The sequence below is a fragment of the Drosophila melanogaster genome, chromosome 3R (assembly GCF_000001215.4).
Source record: "Drosophila melanogaster chromosome 3R".
NCBI classification, from domain to species: domain Eukaryota; kingdom Metazoa; phylum Arthropoda; class Insecta; order Diptera; family Drosophilidae; genus Drosophila; species Drosophila melanogaster.
Window position 1 is genome coordinate 21,152,976 of NT_033777.3, and position 16,873 is coordinate 21,169,848.

At 40.3% G+C, this 16,873-nt stretch overlaps 4 protein-coding genes across 9 annotated transcripts in view; 2 read left to right on the top strand and 2 right to left on the bottom strand.

The window, feature by feature from the left end:
• SNF4Agamma (SNF4/AMP-activated protein kinase gamma subunit) overlaps positions 1-16,873 on the top strand; it is a 73,531-nt gene that overhangs the window by 12,237 nt on the left and 44,421 nt on the right. The window contains exons 1-3 of one of the 5 annotated variants that reach the window (NM_080509.3): positions 321-722; positions 1,915-2,096; positions 2,258-2,412. In NM_080509.3, coding sequence (NP_536757.2) covers positions 1,952-2,096; positions 2,258-2,412 — 300 coding nt within the window. In that variant the 5' untranslated portion in view covers positions 321-722; positions 1,915-1,951. Of the gene's footprint in view, positions 1-320; positions 723-1,914; positions 2,097-2,257; positions 2,413-3,386; positions 3,437-4,462; positions 4,683-16,873 lie in introns of those variants that run through there. The other 4 variants (NM_169946.2, NM_001170200.2, NM_169947.3 and 1 more) reach the window with 4 other exon arrangements.
• Positions 6,263-8,117, bottom strand: cDIP (Common Dpr-interacting protein). The gene has a single exon (NM_142694.3). It carries the CDS (start codon positions 8,077-8,079, stop codon positions 6,415-6,417), a length of 1,665 nt encoding a protein of 554 aa, NP_650951.1. The 5' UTR covers positions 8,080-8,117; the 3' UTR covers positions 6,263-6,414.
• Positions 10,803-12,186, top strand: CG5810 (uncharacterized protein). The gene has a single exon (NM_142695.2). It carries the CDS (start codon positions 10,815-10,817, stop codon positions 12,099-12,101), a length of 1,287 nt encoding a protein of 428 aa, NP_650952.2. The 5' UTR covers positions 10,803-10,814; the 3' UTR covers positions 12,102-12,186.
• Positions 12,192-15,230, bottom strand: Snmp1 (Sensory neuron membrane protein 1). 2 transcript variants are annotated; one of them, NM_001275874.1, is made up of 7 exons: positions 15,043-15,230; positions 14,825-14,982; positions 14,611-14,758; positions 13,911-14,165; positions 13,336-13,842; positions 13,097-13,275; positions 12,192-13,036 (listed from the first exon to the last, which is right to left on the bottom strand). In NM_001275874.1, exons 1-7 carry the CDS (start codon positions 15,151-15,153, stop codon positions 12,739-12,741), a joined length of 1,656 nt encoding a protein of 551 aa, NP_001262803.1. In that variant the 5' UTR covers positions 15,154-15,230; the 3' UTR covers positions 12,192-12,738. The 2 variants fall into 2 exon arrangements, with proteins under 2 accessions (NP_001262803.1, NP_650953.1); NM_142696.3 differs by having other exon boundaries at positions 12,523-13,036.

A 16,873-nucleotide genomic window follows, 5' to 3' on the forward strand; every position in this document is an offset into this window, starting at 1 on the left:
CTCTTCGATGCAACTCTCTCTCAAACCTCTCACTACATTTGCTTTCAGTTGTGGCCACTCTTTTCGGTTTCTTCATCTCGCTTTGACTTCGGGTTCGGTTTATTTTGGTGCTGCATTCATTTTGTTTCGTTTTCGCTTTCGGGTCGTCTTTGTTGTTGTTTTGCCAATTTCGCTTTTGGCAGTTGCATAAAATGAAACAAATGCGAAATAAATTCCGCAGCAGTTCGTTCTCTCTCTCTGTGATTCTCTTAGATGGCCGCTCTCTTTGTGCCTCTTTGTTTTTATTATTTTGTTGCAAGTGCTCAGTCGAAAAGTGTTTGCAGCGCGTTCTAAATGCTATTTTTTATTGGTGCTGTTTTAGTGTTGCGGTGTTAATTTGTCGGGCGCAAAAAGAGCTGCAAAAAATCAATAAAATATTATAAAACATTTCGAAACACGCAAAGTCACAAGTTTGTCAATTCCGACCGACCATCTGTACAAATGGCGTATGAGCGATATATATAGTATTCGCATGTTTGGTTGTGCGTGTTATGCAAACGTTTTTAATACGTTTAAAATAATGCAACCAAACGATAATACTACAATAATACGATAATAATTCAAAAATGCAAAGTAAAGTTAATAACTACTTACTTAAAGTGAAAGTTTTCATAACTAACTATTTCTAACCAATAACAATTCAACTTTTCAATTGCTGAGGCAAAGATATAAAGATTTATTAGGTAAATAACGCTGAAATCGTATATGGTGAAATCCTTGCCTTTCTCTTTGCTAACGCCAATAAGATGAAAATAGGATTAAATAAATGAATTGAAAAACGTGATTGTTCTCAAAGAATTTAAATAAAAGGAATAGGACTTTTCTTAAATTACTTAAATATCGTATATATGTATTTATAAATTAAGGTCGCTGACTTTAGTCGCAATTCAATAAATTGTATATGCAATTTACTTATAAAGATGCCAAGCTTTTTATTGTCATGCCTAGCATTGGCGGTAATCAAAAATTCCTCTTGATGCTCGGAAATTAGTCACATAAATGGTGTCTCATGCGAGTAAACAATTTCGTTTCTAGCGAAATTTATTACAGATTCAATTGAGAAAATAAAAACAAACGATAAAAGATATGTGAAATGCTTGGCTGGCGTTTTTATTTCTGCGCAGCCAGGCAATCAACCAAAAATATCACACATACGCCGCGTTGTCGCGTGGCGCTCAGTCAGCTGTTCAGCCCACACCGCTTTTCCTATATATATTAATATTTCTGCAGTTGAATGACTTGTGTGGCACACTTTTAAGGAATTCGTTCATGCACTTTTCGAGACTTTCAATTATGATTTCCACAAAGAGAGAGTGAGAAAGAGCGTGGCCAATGTGTACATTATGTAGTCTGCTTAGAGGCGTCAAGAAAGCCAAACTAAACTAGCGTGCAATGAGCCCGTAAAGTCAACTTTCCGACTGCCTCTGACCACTGCACAGTGGGGCGAAACTCGGATTACCAAGCCAAAAAAACCAACAGCGTTGAACTAAAGTCATTCCATAGAGCCAACGTGGCGTATTAGTAATGTTAGGAAATGTTAGCTGTAGTTGAGTTGAAACTATTAGTTAAAATTCGTTCAAGTAAAGTCTATATAAAATTAGGTATGTATAATGCAAGATATATAAATCAATGACCATTTGTTTTAATTGTTTTGATTGGTTAATTTTAGTGTTCATAAAAGCGTCTTTATATCTAAGTTTTGCTAAGTTTTTTATATTAGAGAATTTACGGAAAATGTTTTATATAGTTCCATCAAAGATCAATATACTCTAATGCCATTGGCTTAATTGAGTTTCAGTTGTTTTAGTCAAAGGAAACAAGAACTTTGCCACCTGTGCGCAATATTGATTTGATTTTTCTCACACTCCATTGCAGTTTTCGGCGAGGCCGACAAGGAAGCATCAGCCACAGGATGCAGAGCAGTGCCGGCGGAGCGTCGGGGGGCAGCAACTACGAGGACGTGGCCGCCGCCCGCCGAGGACGCTTCCGTGTCACCTCCTCCACGCCACAGGGCCCGCCCGAAACGACGCTCGGCCGCTTTCGTCTCATGCCCACGTGTAAGTTGATTTGGTACTTTTTCGCCTTTACAATTTGAGTTTATATAAAGTATACGACATTAATCATTACAGTTATGCTAATAGTAATTGATATCTTTTGGTCAAATTCTCGATAATAAATGCATGGTGCTGAATACTGACCCCTTCTTTCGCCTTTGCAGCTAATTATGGCGCCATTTCGCCAATCCTCCAGCGGGGTCGCTTCGCCGTGATTCCCGAAGAGCCCCAAGCCGGTTCCCCCGCATTGGGAACGCCTCCGCCGGGCGGCCGAACAGCGCGTTCTCCATCGCCCGAATGGGACTTCGACATCGAGCAGGTGAGTGTTCCCAGTTCCTCGGCTGGGATTGATTGATCGAGCTAGCAAAAAACCCTGAGCATCGAGGAAACTTATTTTCGAGAGTACTTCAAATGTATTTATTGCGTCCTTGGACCTATTTGGAATGGTCTAAATGAAGTTCGTGAATGGTGGCAAATTCATCGACTCCGATTTCAAGTATTTTGCTGTTTCTGGTGGCGTCATTGTGTGCTCCTCGGTGGCCTCTGTGCAATGCGCCATTTTTATTGATTTTTGTTGGCTTAGCTGAAGTTTCAAAGAGTTTGGGTGGGCTCCGAAAGTGTGAAAGGCATGCCAAGGCAACTGGTTATGATTATTTATGGGGCATAAAATCTAATTTCCAGCACTATGATGGAAATAGGAATATGCTTATGTACATAAGTTTAATTTTTTTTAGCTAAAGCTAGCTAAAGTTTTTTTTATAGCTTTTATAGCTTTTTTTATAAAAGCTAAAGTTTTTTTTATAGCTAAAATGTTTTCTATTTTGTATGTTCGGCGTGATTTACAGAGCGGAGCAATTTTTGCAATTCAAACTTATATCATTTTGGCGCCTAAAGCGGCGGTGCATGACAAAAACTGATTGCTATTGCGAACACGGTCCGATCTGGCAACGCGTTGTTTTTTAAGTGTGACCGCCGCCGGAAAGTAGCAAAGCGCATTTTATTTAAAATAACTTCTACGCAACTAAAGAATTCTCAATGATTCTTGTTTATTGAATAAATAAGTAGATATATGTGCGTATTTACTTACGCGAGTGGGCACTTAAGAATTTACTATTTAAATGCACATATTTCAGTAAAATTGCAAACAACGAGTTATAGAAAAATACTAAAACAACGTTACAGTTGTGGTCACGCTAATTCCAACTGGATTGTAAAAAGATCTCTAGCGATAACGATAGGCGAAGAGTAAGACCTTTTCTGCTGGATTTCGCAAACGATAACGATGACCACAATCGTGAGTTAGGTTGCGAACTTTGCTTGGTGAAAACGCAGCGGATTACGAGGTTGGGAAAAACTTTTAATTCGCGTTAAAAAACGGGAGTGCAGTGAAAAACAAAGCAAATTAAATGTTCTTAAATTCTTACTAATTTATAATAAATAATTTAATTGAGAGAAAATTCCGGCATGGTGTCAGGATAGCATGTCCGCGCCAGTGGGTGGCTTAGCCATAAAATTCTTCTGTGATAAGCTGCGTGAACAGCTTTTAATTGTGCGCGAATGGATTGCAGAAATTGCAGTGACAACAACGGCAACAACGGACAATCGATCTTTGTTCTTTTGAGTGCGCAAGTGAATTGTGAAACTTCTTTCTTGTTACACAAAACAATAGCCTCTAATCACTTTTCCTGCCCATGCATACACACACATGTGTGCATATGTACATCCCTATAAAAAATCAATAATCGGCGATCAGCTGTTACGCATACAAACAAACACATGGCGTCGCTGGAAAGAGCGACAGAAACGTTTTGGAAATTTTCCACGGACAAATACTTTTATTTGCCCAGATTTGCTATTCTTCTGTTTTTGTTCCTTGTGTCAGTTTCTAGCTGTGTTTCGCGCAGTAATGGTTTAGATTCTTAATAAAAAGTGGCAAACACAACAACGTCCTGCTGCTCCTCTTCTTCTTCTCACCCCTTCCATTGTCCGATCACTGCGTGTTCCAATTGGAAAGTCGAGTCCAAAGTGGAAGCGCGCGCCCGAATAAATTTTCATTTTGATTCTTGATTTTTATGGCTCGCATTCTTTGCTTTTATTAAGATCGATTCGGTTGTTGTTGCTGGTGTTTTCGTGTTTTGTGATTTATTTGGTGTTGAACCAAATGGCTGATAATTAGCCGAGTGAAATGAGTGCTGTAATCTAATCTGAAAAGTCAACACCTCGAAAGTGTTTGGACATCCAGCGAAAAGTCGTCATTATAATTTCGCTCTAATCTCTGAATATACACTCATAACATATATATAACATATAATGCGCCAACACAACCAGCTAATTCGTTACGTCTCTTCTTATTTACAATAATTTCTTAGCGCAGCTAAATGCCTAATCGCGAAATTGTTTACAAAAGTTTTGTTTTCCACCCGTTCAGGTGAACGTGAATGTGTGTTAGTGTGTACGTGAATGTGCGGATGTGTGTATGCGTTCCTGTGTCCGTGAAATTAATTTTTTAACCGAAATTCGACAATTGTGATTCTGCAATCTGCCAGCGCGAATCAGAAACATCCAATTACTGATAAAAACACACAAAAGGTGGGTGACAATTTATTTTCTTTTTATAATTATCGAAAACCTGATTTACTTCACTGCCTTTATTTTCTTTTTGTGTTGATATGAGCGCTTGACGTTTGATTTTCCCCGAAACTTTTCATCTGCCTTTTGTGTCGGTGACTAAGTTGAGTGGGTGGGAAATTCCCCCAGTTCGCGGCGACGCTGGGAAAATACCCAAAATCGCCCAAAATTTTTTCATAATTAGATTTTCAGAATGTGTAAACAATTTTATTAAATTTTTTTATATTTAGAAAACATTTAATAAAAGCGATCAATTATGTAATAGATAGTGTATAACAGTATCAATAACAGGAATAACAGTATTAAATCAGGCAATGTAAAATATAATAACATAAAACAATTCAAAGGGTCTTACCTGAATTCTTCATACGACTTTTTTTTGTCGAAACTCATTTGAAGTTATGGTTATAAAATCGTGAGTGGATTTCTTTAAATGTAAAAGTACCCTATCACGATGCCTACTACATTTTAGACATTGACTAATTAAGTAAGCACACTTCAAGCGAATGCCCAGAAATTAAAAAAAGATAGCTACTGAAGTTGGCAATCAGGAAATGTCGAACTTTGATCTGCGGATACAACTACTAGAAGTCGCAGATAGTCAGTCGCACTATATGGTAAAATTGAATGTTCGCACTTACAGCTGCCACGATTTGTGTGCCGCCAATTACCTTAAAACAAAAATTGCACTGCCAATGTAAACAAAACGTATTTGAAACTCGTGTTCGAATGGATATACATATGTATGTATGGATTTATTCCTAATCACATGCACACGATACTCCGGATCAGCAGATCGACCAGTGATCGTCGAGATCCGTGAAATTGGATTTGTTTCTACTTTCCGTCCTTACGAAGTGGCTGCACTGAAATCGAAACTGTTTGTTTATCTTAGCAATTAGTTAGCCATAAATGTGCGAGTAAGCGAATAGAAGGGATAAAGCATAAATAATTAAAACTGTTCGCATTAGCAGATGGCAATAAAATAACTCGGTTTCTGGTCCATTCGATCGAATTCAATATTGTTGTTTAGTTTCCGAAAATATTGGTTTTGTAATTGACTTGACTTTGTTCAATTCAACTCAAGTTCCCCGAGCCCCACCATCTTGTCTTCGCCCTCCAGTTTTCTTCTCGTTTTTCCATTTTGGTTCGCCAGCCCGAGTTGAACGAACCTCTTTCAATATCTTTCAGAAAAAGAACCCAACTTTGCTTTGCTCGAAAATCAATATTATTGTTTAAATATTATTCTACGTATACGACACAGCGAGCAATAAATATTTACTAGATGTGCTCATGTTGCAAATTGTATTGGTTTTTTGGGGTTGAGTATGCAAAATCAGCAGGGAAATGGAGCAGAAATTGTTTTCGAGATTAGGAATTGAATAGGCGTAGAAAAAAATGATATTCTAGGAAACTAAATCTTAAACAAAGACGAAAAGCCTTCCTGTTTTGTTAGATTATGGTTCCAACTTTGTATATTATCAAGAACTGGTAAAAAAAACATACACGCGAATTCTTTAGTGGAATTCTTCCAACAATTTAAAAAATGATTTATTTATTGGATCGAAAGATTTTATGTTTAAAATTAAGAAGCTTTAGGAAATACTTCAAATATTAATTATAATGTATACATATAATTGTAAAGCTTTGAAAATGTAGTGATCACATAAAAAATGGGCCATATTTAACAACTTCAAACGGACAAGGTCACTTGACTCCAAACAGTTTTGTTGAGCACTTCAAAGGCCTGAATTTGTTCATTCAATTGGGCCAGTTTACTGAATATCAAATCGAACTTGGAATCAAAGTGCTGCACCACTGCTTTCAGTTCATCGCGCAGTTTGTCCACCTCGCTGGGATCAGAACTACTTGTTATGGGCGAGGACTCTACGCTGGCGGAGATTTCCGAAGAGGAGGAGGAGTCCACACCCTCTTTTTCGGGCAAGCGATACATGCAGGCTATTCCGTGAAAGTATTCCCCCGGAAAATCGGGATCGTAGTTATCCACGGTATAGGCAATGCCATTGGCACGAATGAGCACATCCATTATGTTTCTCAGGCTGAAGCAGTTCCAGTTATTTCCATGAATATAGAAGTGCGTTAGTTGCGTGAGCGTGGGGAACGCGGATGGATCGATTTCCGTCAAATTATTGCCGGATATGTCAAGTTTCTGCAAATTTTGCATACCCTGCAACGCCTCCAGCGGCAGTTCCATCTGGCCCGTATTCCGCAGCACCAGCATCTCCAGATGTGGCGTCCGCCAACCGTCGGGCAACTGACCCAGGTTCGGATTGTCCGCCACATCCAGGTGCCGGAGTCTGGGCACGCGGCTCAACGACGCCAGCTGAACCAGCGAGTTGTTGCGCAGCACCAAATGCTCCAGTGCCTCGGAGGCGGGAAAGTACAGCTCGCGCACGCGATTGTCGCTCAGATCGACATTCGTCACCGATCCGTACAAATTGACACGGTCCAGCGAGCAATTGCGAGCGGTCAAATTGGTGGCGTTAATGTTCAGCAGTAGAACGACCAGCTCGGGGTTATTCGATAGATCCACATACTGCATCTGATGGTGTCGTCCGCGGGATCGAAAGGCATACTCGCCCACCTCTCGCAGTCGATTGTTCTGCATTGCGACCGACAAAAGGTCCGGATTGTGGGCAAATAAATCGCTCTCAATGGTGGTCAGTTGATTACCGGCCAGTCCCACGTGCCGCAGACTCTTCAGTCCGGCAAATACGTCCGCGGCTAAAGCCTCCAGGCGATTCTCTGTGAGATCCAGGTACTGTAATTTCAGGAGATTATCAAACGCACCCGCCTGCAGTTTGCCTAGTTTGTTGCGATTCAGGAAGATAAACTCCAAGTTTCCTGCTCCCCTGAAGGTTTTCGTGGGCAGCACTTCGATGTGATTATCGCTGAGCAGAAGAATCACCAGCTTATCCGCACCAATGGAGAAGTTCTCCCAGTAAATGAAGCGGATGCCACAGCCGCGCATGTCCAGCTCACTGACCTCTAGTGTGTAAAATAAGCGCAGGGGAAAATTGGTGAAGGTGCAGTTCTCGAAGATCAGGGTTCGCGAGTGCTCCTCATCGCCCACTTCGTAGGTGGTGCCATCCTCGGCAATCCGCACCTCCGTTGGCAGATCAAAGGTGGCCTTCTCGTCCTCTCCCGCAAACTCAAAGCCCCTGCAGCTGGTCACCTTGCCCTCCGTCTGGCAATGACCTTCCAAGCTGGAGACCAGCACTATTCGGGATGAGCCACTATCCACATCAGCATCCGCGTCCTCATCCGTAGTAGCTGTGGCCGCCAATGAGATCAGCAAATAGCTGCAGAGGAACGGCAGACAATTCCGGACGTACATTTGGCGTGCTCCACGATTCACGTTCGACCTGAAACTGATTCCAAACGTTGACCGCCAAACGCCTGGCCAGATAAGCTCCTCTATAATGCTCAAATAACGATCATCAGTTCTATATAATTGCCATCCCATTCTATTCATGGTGTTCTGATTTTGCGAAAATAAATATGGTTCATCTGTGGCGGGTACAGCGCATTTCGAAAATGTAAGGCAGGGTTTTTTTCTTTTTTTTGAAATCGGATTGAAATACTATTTCTATTTCGAAGAATTGAGATGCTTTGGAAATCACTGCTGACTAATTAATAGATTTAATTACAATTATTTGTCTGGGAACTCCTTTTAAAAGAAATTAACATCTTTTGCTGTACGAGAGAGATGAAAATCGGTTTGTTTTTTTTTGTACCTATCATTATTTTGACACTTGTCTGTGCTGCTTTTCCGTTTATTATTCATGATTTTTTGCTGCTCTATGGAAGTTCTCGCTCTGTTGGCTCCATTCAAAACTCACAGACTTTGAAAAAAAAAACAAAACTTTGTACAATATCTGTGGAGCAATTCCCACTCATTTCCAGTGTGTTCTCTTATCATGAAGTGTTTACTTAGCGATTTGCTGAACAAAAGGTGGAAATCTCTTTTGGCTGCTGATAGTGGACATGAGGCCAGACATTCGCCCATTTTTATGTAAGAGTATTTTCATTGGGGCCCATCCATCTTTGGCTTTTACCATCGAAAATATAGGCGCGTGGAAACGTTGCTTAAAATACCTTCTATATAATTTACACAACAGCCATTTAGCATTTTGTTGGCACTGCCTTGCGTTGTGTAGTTTTGCTGATGATTGCCCGAATGACTCATTATTTATCAGGCGAACAATTCAGTGGAGGGCATTTGAGTTTCGGTTTGATAAGAGCAAACGAACTTCCGTTAACTACTTTGTCGTCTGCATTTATTCCTAGTCTTATTTTTAAAGCAATCAGGCAAGAATGTAGGCACCTTTACACGAAAAACATTCGTAAATATAGCGAAACCAGAACTTTCGCCTGCGAAGCGGTGACATGTCCAGTGGAAAAATGTGTAAAATATTTAGCCAATTATTTAGCCAACATGCCAGCGGTTTTGAGAACACGTTCAACCTGCTTTCTCAGTCGTTCAATTTGCCAGTTGCAGCTTAGCGGGCGAAAACAAAAAGATTATGACAGGTAGAGCCTTATTAATTTGTATGCAAACAAATTTATACGCTTGTTGAAATGTTAAAAATTAATTTTCCATTCGTTTGCGTTGGGATTTTCTCGGCTTTGGCCGCCTGGGCAAACAAACAATTTGAATATCGATGGCTAATTTTTTTCACTTTATGTATTCACAATTGATCTGCCTGTTTGCATTGGGCTTATTATGAGCCAATGGCTTTTAAATTACTCGACTCAAGACGACTTTTGTTCTTTGCATGGCATTTGCCATAGCTGTATCTGTATCTATTGTAGCTGTGTATTGTATCTCAATTGAAACGGCATGACTTCGTTTAGCGTCTTTTTTTCACTTTTTCGCCTGTGCCCCCTTTGTTGAATTCAATTTGCCGCAATTACTTTGCATACAAGTTTCGAGAAATAAAAAAAAAAAAACAAAGAGTGAAAATTACCAGGCTTTTATTCTGTCGAGACTTTGTCCCCGCCGTCTGTACTTTATTCAAATCAAATTCGCCCAATAGTTTAGCAGTGTAAACAAATGCGATATAGAAATATATTAAATCAGAACATATAGCGCACCATTTTACGCCTCTATTGTGGGTGCTTTTATATGGCGCCGTCGGTTTATGGCACTTGATTTATTTCATTGGGTTTATTGGTCATTCGAACGCTAAATGCTCAGGATATCCAAAGGTTGTTCCACCCATCTGACTGCAATGATGACGCAACTAGATGGTGATATAACTGGAAAATGAGCTAATTGCCATTCAAATTGGCAAGTTTATGTCCAAGTGCTTTTGTAAATTTGTTCTAAGGCGGAAATGCTTTCAATAACTATGGCTTTATAAATAATATCCAATTTTTTGCTACGAAACAAGTTAGTTTATATCAGTGTAGACTGATTTTATGAACATATTTATAGCTTAATTAGATGCAGCAAATGCGGGGAAATACATTATTCGCTTTAAAGATAAGAAATCAAGCTAAGAAAGTGAAGATAGTTAAGATAGTTAAAGTTTCAATCGAAACCATATGCAGTCCTTAGTCCATCAAAAGATATTAATCTCAATTAACTGCTGTAAACAATTCCCATGATTATCAGAGCGACAGGCCAGACGTAATGTAGCCATACATTGGCTTACTTTTGCAATGGCAATACATCGTCCACAAAACAGCAGCCATTCCATATCAGTTGGCACAACTGGGCCATAAACTATAAACCATAACTACGAGTATGTGTTATGAAGTGGAGGATCGCGAGATCGTGCTTATCGGCCGGGTATTATGACAAAAGCCTGATAATATTTCCCAGCGAATCGTAGAAGCAAAAACAAAGCAAATATATTCATTGAGAGGAACAATAAAATTTTATTGACAAAAAATCGAACCAGATTGTGGAGGGGGTCGACAGAAAAACAAACAAACAAACTAGCGCCTAAAGACCTGTTTTCGCTTTTTTTTGTTTTTTTTTTTGGCTGGTTTCTGAAGGTTGTGTTCTGGTTTTGTATTAAAATGCCCCCCAAGCCAAAAATTGCTCAGTCTTTTAAAGCCAAGATGCGGATGCTAAACTATCTGAACTATATTTTAATCGCTGTGATTGCTTTTGCGACTTGTGAGTCACAAAAACTCGAGGAAATTGCAATTGATAGTTTGGATTGCCGCGAAAATACGTGCACGAATTTGAAATACCCTTCTGCTTCAGCAGTTGCCTACTTCTCAGAAAATGTGACTAAACATTTGAGAAAGTACGAAACTCTCGTTCTTCACAGCTCCGATTTGGCCAATTTGCCGAGAAAAATCTTTTTGAACCTTCCTCAACTTGTGGAATTCCATGTATTGGAGTGTGAGCTTCAGCAAATTGAAAGTGTATGTTTTGATGGTGCCAAGAACTTGAAAAGATTGAATTTTGGAGGTAATGCCCTGCGAGTTTTGGATAGCAACACTTTTGAATTGGCCACTCAACTGGAGGAACTCAACTTATCGGACAATCAATTGGAGGATCTGCCCACCACCATATTTCGACCCCTGAAGAACCTTCAGAAGATCAACTTATCCAACAATCGGTTAATCACTTTATCCCAGCACATCTTCTCACAACTGGGATCGCTTAAATCCATCAATGTGGACAGTAATCAGCTAGTGGAACTGCCTGGTGAACTTTTCCGGGATCAGCGGAAACATTTGTCAGAATTCTCAGCCCAAAGTAATCAACTAGTGCGGATTCCTTTCAATATATTTCGTGAAATAGATCATCTCTCGCTCTCGTTTAATCCTCAACTCAGAAGACTCCATCTATCAGCTAAAATCAATGAGCTGGAGGCCACCAATTGTGATCTCGAGTCAGTGGAGTTGGATGGTCGAGTGATTGGTGTCCAATTGGAGGCAAACCCAAAGCTGCATGAGTTGAAGATTTCGCAGCCCCAGGATCTGGAGCATCTTTACTTGGCCAATACCAATCTGTATAGACTTGACTTTCTGTCCAAGGCCAGTAAGCTCGTTGACTTGGATGTAACGGACATTGTAAATCTCGCGGATTTACCCAAAATTACCTCAGCCAAGGGATTGGAAAGATTGAGTTTTACCTACGACAACTTGACTTCGAATCACATGGACATGTTGCCCCATCTGAAGGATCTCAACTACTTGGAGATAAGTCACGAGAAGGGAAAGGAGATCTTTATCAAGGATCTGGATGAGGATTTCTTTGTCGAGGAAGCGGAACTCAATTGCGGCCAGTTGGCGGATCTGTTGGAGTTCGTCGAACTGCCTAAGGACACAACCATTTTGGAAGATAGATTAGTTGGAGATCCTCGAGGGCCAATGAGATGTGGAATGGCATAGAAAAATAATCTATTAAATGGGAAATAGTATTAAAATTCCTACTTATTTATACTAATGAGAAAATATTATATAAATGAAACTGCATAAATTAAGCCAAATAAATACCATTTATTTGCCCCCTCTTTGTTTGATTTTACATTTACAACTACAAACACTTCACTTTAAGGGGCCAACAGAACAAGTACTTATAATTCGTCTTCATTAAAATTAATTAAAAAAGTGTAATTTTTGCATACTGTTTACAAATCATTAATCAACGCTATACAAGTTGAGATATTTTCACTTCAACTTTTCCGCCTGTCTCCGCAATTGTTTTCGGTTTGCAAACATTGCAGCCATTGTTTAAAAACGATTTGTCAATTCACCGACTCTTGTGATCGCTGAACTCGAACTTCTGAACTTCTGCGTTTTTTTATTTTTTATTACTGAATCCACGATGATCGGTGTCAGTGGAGCGCACAGATCTTGTCATCTGCGATCAGTGGTCATCGATTAGCGATCACTCCATTGGCCAGCGACCAGTTTCCCAGACGAATGTGCTTAGATCTGTCTCAGTTGATTAGCTCATATTGGACTACACAGGTGCAGTGGACTACGACTATGGTGCAGAGATCGCTGGAGAATGCCATTTGGGGTATTAGTAGCGCTCCCGATGCTCCATTTTGTGATGGGTAGCTGGATTGGTAGCGGGATTCGTGCCGGGAATCAGAGTATTGGGCAACTGAACAGGGTGCACAGTAGAAGATTGCTTTGGATTTGCTGAAGGCAAGGGCTCCTTTGTGCTGGCCACGTCGTCTACCTTGTTGTTATCCTTGAGGATGCTGTTTATGTCCAAACTGTCGGATTTGTGGTAGAAAAGATAGGCGGAAAACATCAGGCCCACCAGGGAGAAAGTAATGAGGGACCAGCGCAGGACTGAGTTGATTTTTAGGCCCCTAAAAAGATAATTAAAATATGTTATATAATTTCTCTTAACAATGTAGATTCCAACTTACAGAAATAGTGTGTATTTCACTAAGTTCGTGTAGGTCTTGTTCAACTGCACGCCCTCCTCCACCCAAAACATGGGCAATATCAGCTTGGGTAGATTCTTCATGGGTTCAATGCCCTCCACTGGCTCCATGTCCAGATTAAACTGCAAACGCTTGGCAGCCTGAAAAGGTGTTCCAGACATCTGAAGGGAGTAGAAATAGATAATATGCATGTATATTCATTACTCAAATTGCTTGCTTACAAGTTCAAAGTCTATGTAGACCGCATGATCCTTTTCATTCGGATTGAGACCATCAACGTCGGCAACCAGCTTTGGATCGCCCAGATAGAAATGAGGCATTGATGCCATCAATGGACCACCAACACAGGCCGCCAGATTCATAGTGCCCTTGGGCGGACACGTGTCCAGATCTTCGGGATCTTCGCAGAAACAATGAAGCTTCTCATCGGCACGTATATCCCCCAAATCCAGGGTGTATCTCATCGATGGCATGCCATGGTAGGATGACTTGTGCTGATAATAAGCGCCCAGGGATCTACACAAATCCGGCGTGAATGCCCACAGGCCATCCTCCTTTTTCAAGCCCGGTGCAAAGACCGTAGAATCAGTGCCCACAAAGGTGTTGCACTCGCCATCTGGCCAAATGTCTTGCTCCGGTTCGTCGGCGAATTTCACTACCTTTCCAAGCTTTTTGTTATTTTTCACTCCGCGACAGACAGTGAATCTGCCAGAATCCGAGTGATTGGCCTGTTTTTCGATGTTAATTGAAATTTCAGTCACTTAAGTAGTATTAATTGGCAGTATTAAGAACTCACCTGACCCATAAACGAGAACAAAAAGTGAGTTTGATTGACTTGTTTGGCCTGCTTAATTTCTCCCGTGTAAAACACGGTGCAGAGCGCCTTTGCGGAGAATTCTTCCGAGGAGCAATCTACGTTGATGCCGCGGAAAAATAAATCCATAAATTTAGCTTTCAAAAAGGCTTTGGCATCCGGAAAGACAATGCTTAATCCTTTGGAAACCAGCTCCATCATGGCAGCCTTTTCCCTTTGAACCGAAATGCCGCCAGGCTGTAAAAATTGGAAAGGGAAAAACATATAATCGCCGCCAATAAATCGCAGACTAAATTCAGCTTAGAATTACAGAACACAAAAGACGCCATTCTGAAATCCATTTCTATCACTCTTAATGGGTTAATTTTGTGGCTGCTATTTTGGGGCTGGGAATGCGATTTGCATAATTCACATGGCTAACAATGGGCCACGTGGTCATTAGCTGGCGCCTTAAGTGCAGTTTTCCATAGCTCTGACTAGAATCTCTAATTCCCAACGTTTGCCATAAAGTCGCTGATGCAGTGAGTGTTGATTTTAAATTTACTAACCATTTTTAGTAAGGTATAGCAGGGTATGGGATTGAATTTTATATGAAGAAATGGAAGAATATGATTGATTTAACGAAAATGTTTGGAAACTTGTATAGTTTCAAAAAATATGAACTAAACCATTTAATAATTACCAGCATTATGGGATGCGGCAAAATAATCTCCTCCTCGCCCGTAAGTGGCAGCGACTCCTTCGGGTTGAAAATGAACGTGTTCCTCATGGTGAAGCTGACCGTGTCCTCTACGACATCATCCTCCAAATCATACTTGTCCTTCCACTCACTCAAAGCAGGGAGAAACAGTGTTAGTTACTTGCTATCCTACACAATCCAATATATAGAAACCCACTCGAAAACGAAGGGACCCACTTCCTGTAGCCGTGGCTTAGCTCCTTCGGATACCTCATCCGGATTGGTTACGTTGAAAACGTAGATATAGAAATGCAGTGGGAATGGAGTATTGGACCAGAGTTCCCGAACATCCGATCCGGGCTTTAAAGTTACTTGCTATTGGGTGGGAAGCTATTATAAGATTTAAGCCGGGTATAACTCCCTCATCGATCCCACCTTCGATATCATAAACTTGAGAATTTTGGGAAAGATAACCCAGCCATAGATGATGGCAAACACGAACATGGCTCCCGACCCCATGAGCAGCTTAACCCGAGGTACTTGCATCTCTGGGCAATGTTTCGATCTCTACTCGATTCGTGCACGGAAATCCTTTCAATCCGATTGCCTCCTTCGAGCTGAAGACCAGAGGCTTTCACAGTCGCGACGCAACTGAATCGTCTCCACACTGAAGTCCGGAATCCCCTCCTCAAATCGGACGGAACGTGCGAATATTTTTCACTCAGCCATAGCAGCAGCATTTGCGGTTGAGGAGGCGGCAGGCCGGATGGCAAAACAATCAGATAACACGGCATTACTTATAAAATCAATAATTGCATGTATTTGAGTATTATAAATTGTTTCCACTTTACGCTCTACACTCCACGCAGTTTCGGCCATAGTCGGACGCACGAATGCGGTATAACTGGCTTTTGTTCATCTGGACCCTCGTCATCAAGTCGTTTTGATCGTACACCTATATTTCAATCAGACTTAATTGTTCGCATAGCCCAAATGGGCCAAAATGCATTGAAATGCATTTGATGTACCAACAAGTTTGGACTAGGAATATAAACAAGATCGTTTAATTGCCTTTCTTTAGGGGGAAGTAAAGGAATATCCTCAGTTTTTCTATAATTTGCAACCACTTCTATAAAAGTGTAACCCATTTTGGTTTTGAAATTGATATTAGCAAACACCATACATAACCCATAGATACGCATTAGCTACCCAAAGAACCTACTATCACCTACCTAAACGTTATGCACTTGGACTTGTAGAACTTATTTCTATACTTCTGTAATTGAATTTCGAAATGACTTATGCGACACCTGGCCTATATTCCACTATTAGCACTTGTTACCTTTCCTTGGAAACTTTTCTTCCCTAATTGCGGCAATTACGTTTTCCAATTTCAAGGAGAACCAATGCAAGTGTTGATGGCTAATTAGGGAAAGAGTAAGCCAGACTCGCGAGGTTTGATATTAGCTTGAGTGAGAAGAGCAAATATTTCTATTATATTTTGGAAAATTGTATTTTCTGGATTTATTTTATTTTAAATTTTCAAAGTAATTTATAACTTATTTGCTATAAGGTTATCCTATTCTAAAATTAGAAGCAGTTGAGTTTTGTAAAGACATAAGGCGTTAAATAATGCTAGTATCCATTTTTATTATGGCTTCACTGTCAAAACCTTAAAAGATACATTTTAGGCGTAAGCATCGAGTAAAATACTTCTTCATAAGTAAATCTAGTAAATACTCTTTTTTAATGATGTTCATGCAACTTAAACCTTGTTTTTACAGTGAATGATTGTATACACAGTTTCCAGACTCTGGTCTCAATATCTATGAAGTATCTAAGTATCCATCAAATCTGAAATATTTTCGTTGCCTTGTAATCTGAATATTTGTAGTGCGTAAAGCATTCTTCAATTAGCCAATAAATCCATTTAAGTTAGATGCTCTGCCACCTTGACCGGCTAACTGGGCTCGGCAACGCCCCTTTCAGTTGGTCGTTTGTTGACACAAACAGAAATCGAAACTGAAACCGAGTGCAAAACATAATGCATAACAATGGCACAAAACAAAAAAAAAATGAAAAAAACAAACAAGAAAACTACAGACAGAGAAACAACTTAAACAATGCCAAAACCCAAAACACGTGACTGCGCCATCGACTCGAGTTGCGTTGAGTTGACTTGAGTCGAGAAACATACATACATATATGTAAGACAGACAGACAGACAGACAGACAGAACCTCTCCAGCTCGCCAGTGGAAAATGAC

Coding starts and splice junctions, on each gene's coding strand:
- cDIP (NM_142694.3), bottom strand. CDS start 8,079: ATGTACGTCCGGAATTGTCTGCCGTTCCTCTGCAGCTATTTGCTGATC.
- CG5810 (NM_142695.2), top strand. CDS start 10,815: ATGCGGATGCTAAACTATCTGAACTATATTTTAATCGCTGTGATTGCT.
- Snmp1 (NM_001275874.1), bottom strand. CDS start 15,153: ATGCAAGTACCTCGGGTTAAGCTGCTCATGGGGTCGGGAGCCATGTTC. Junction 14,759..14,824: donor GTGGGTCCCTTCGTTTTCGA/GTGGGTTTCTAT, acceptor CCCTGCTTTGAG/TGAGTGGAAGGACAAGTATG. Junction 13,843..13,910: donor TGTTCTCGTTTATGGGTCAG/GTGAGTTCTTAA, acceptor ATCGAAAAACAG/GCCAATCACTCGGATTCTGG.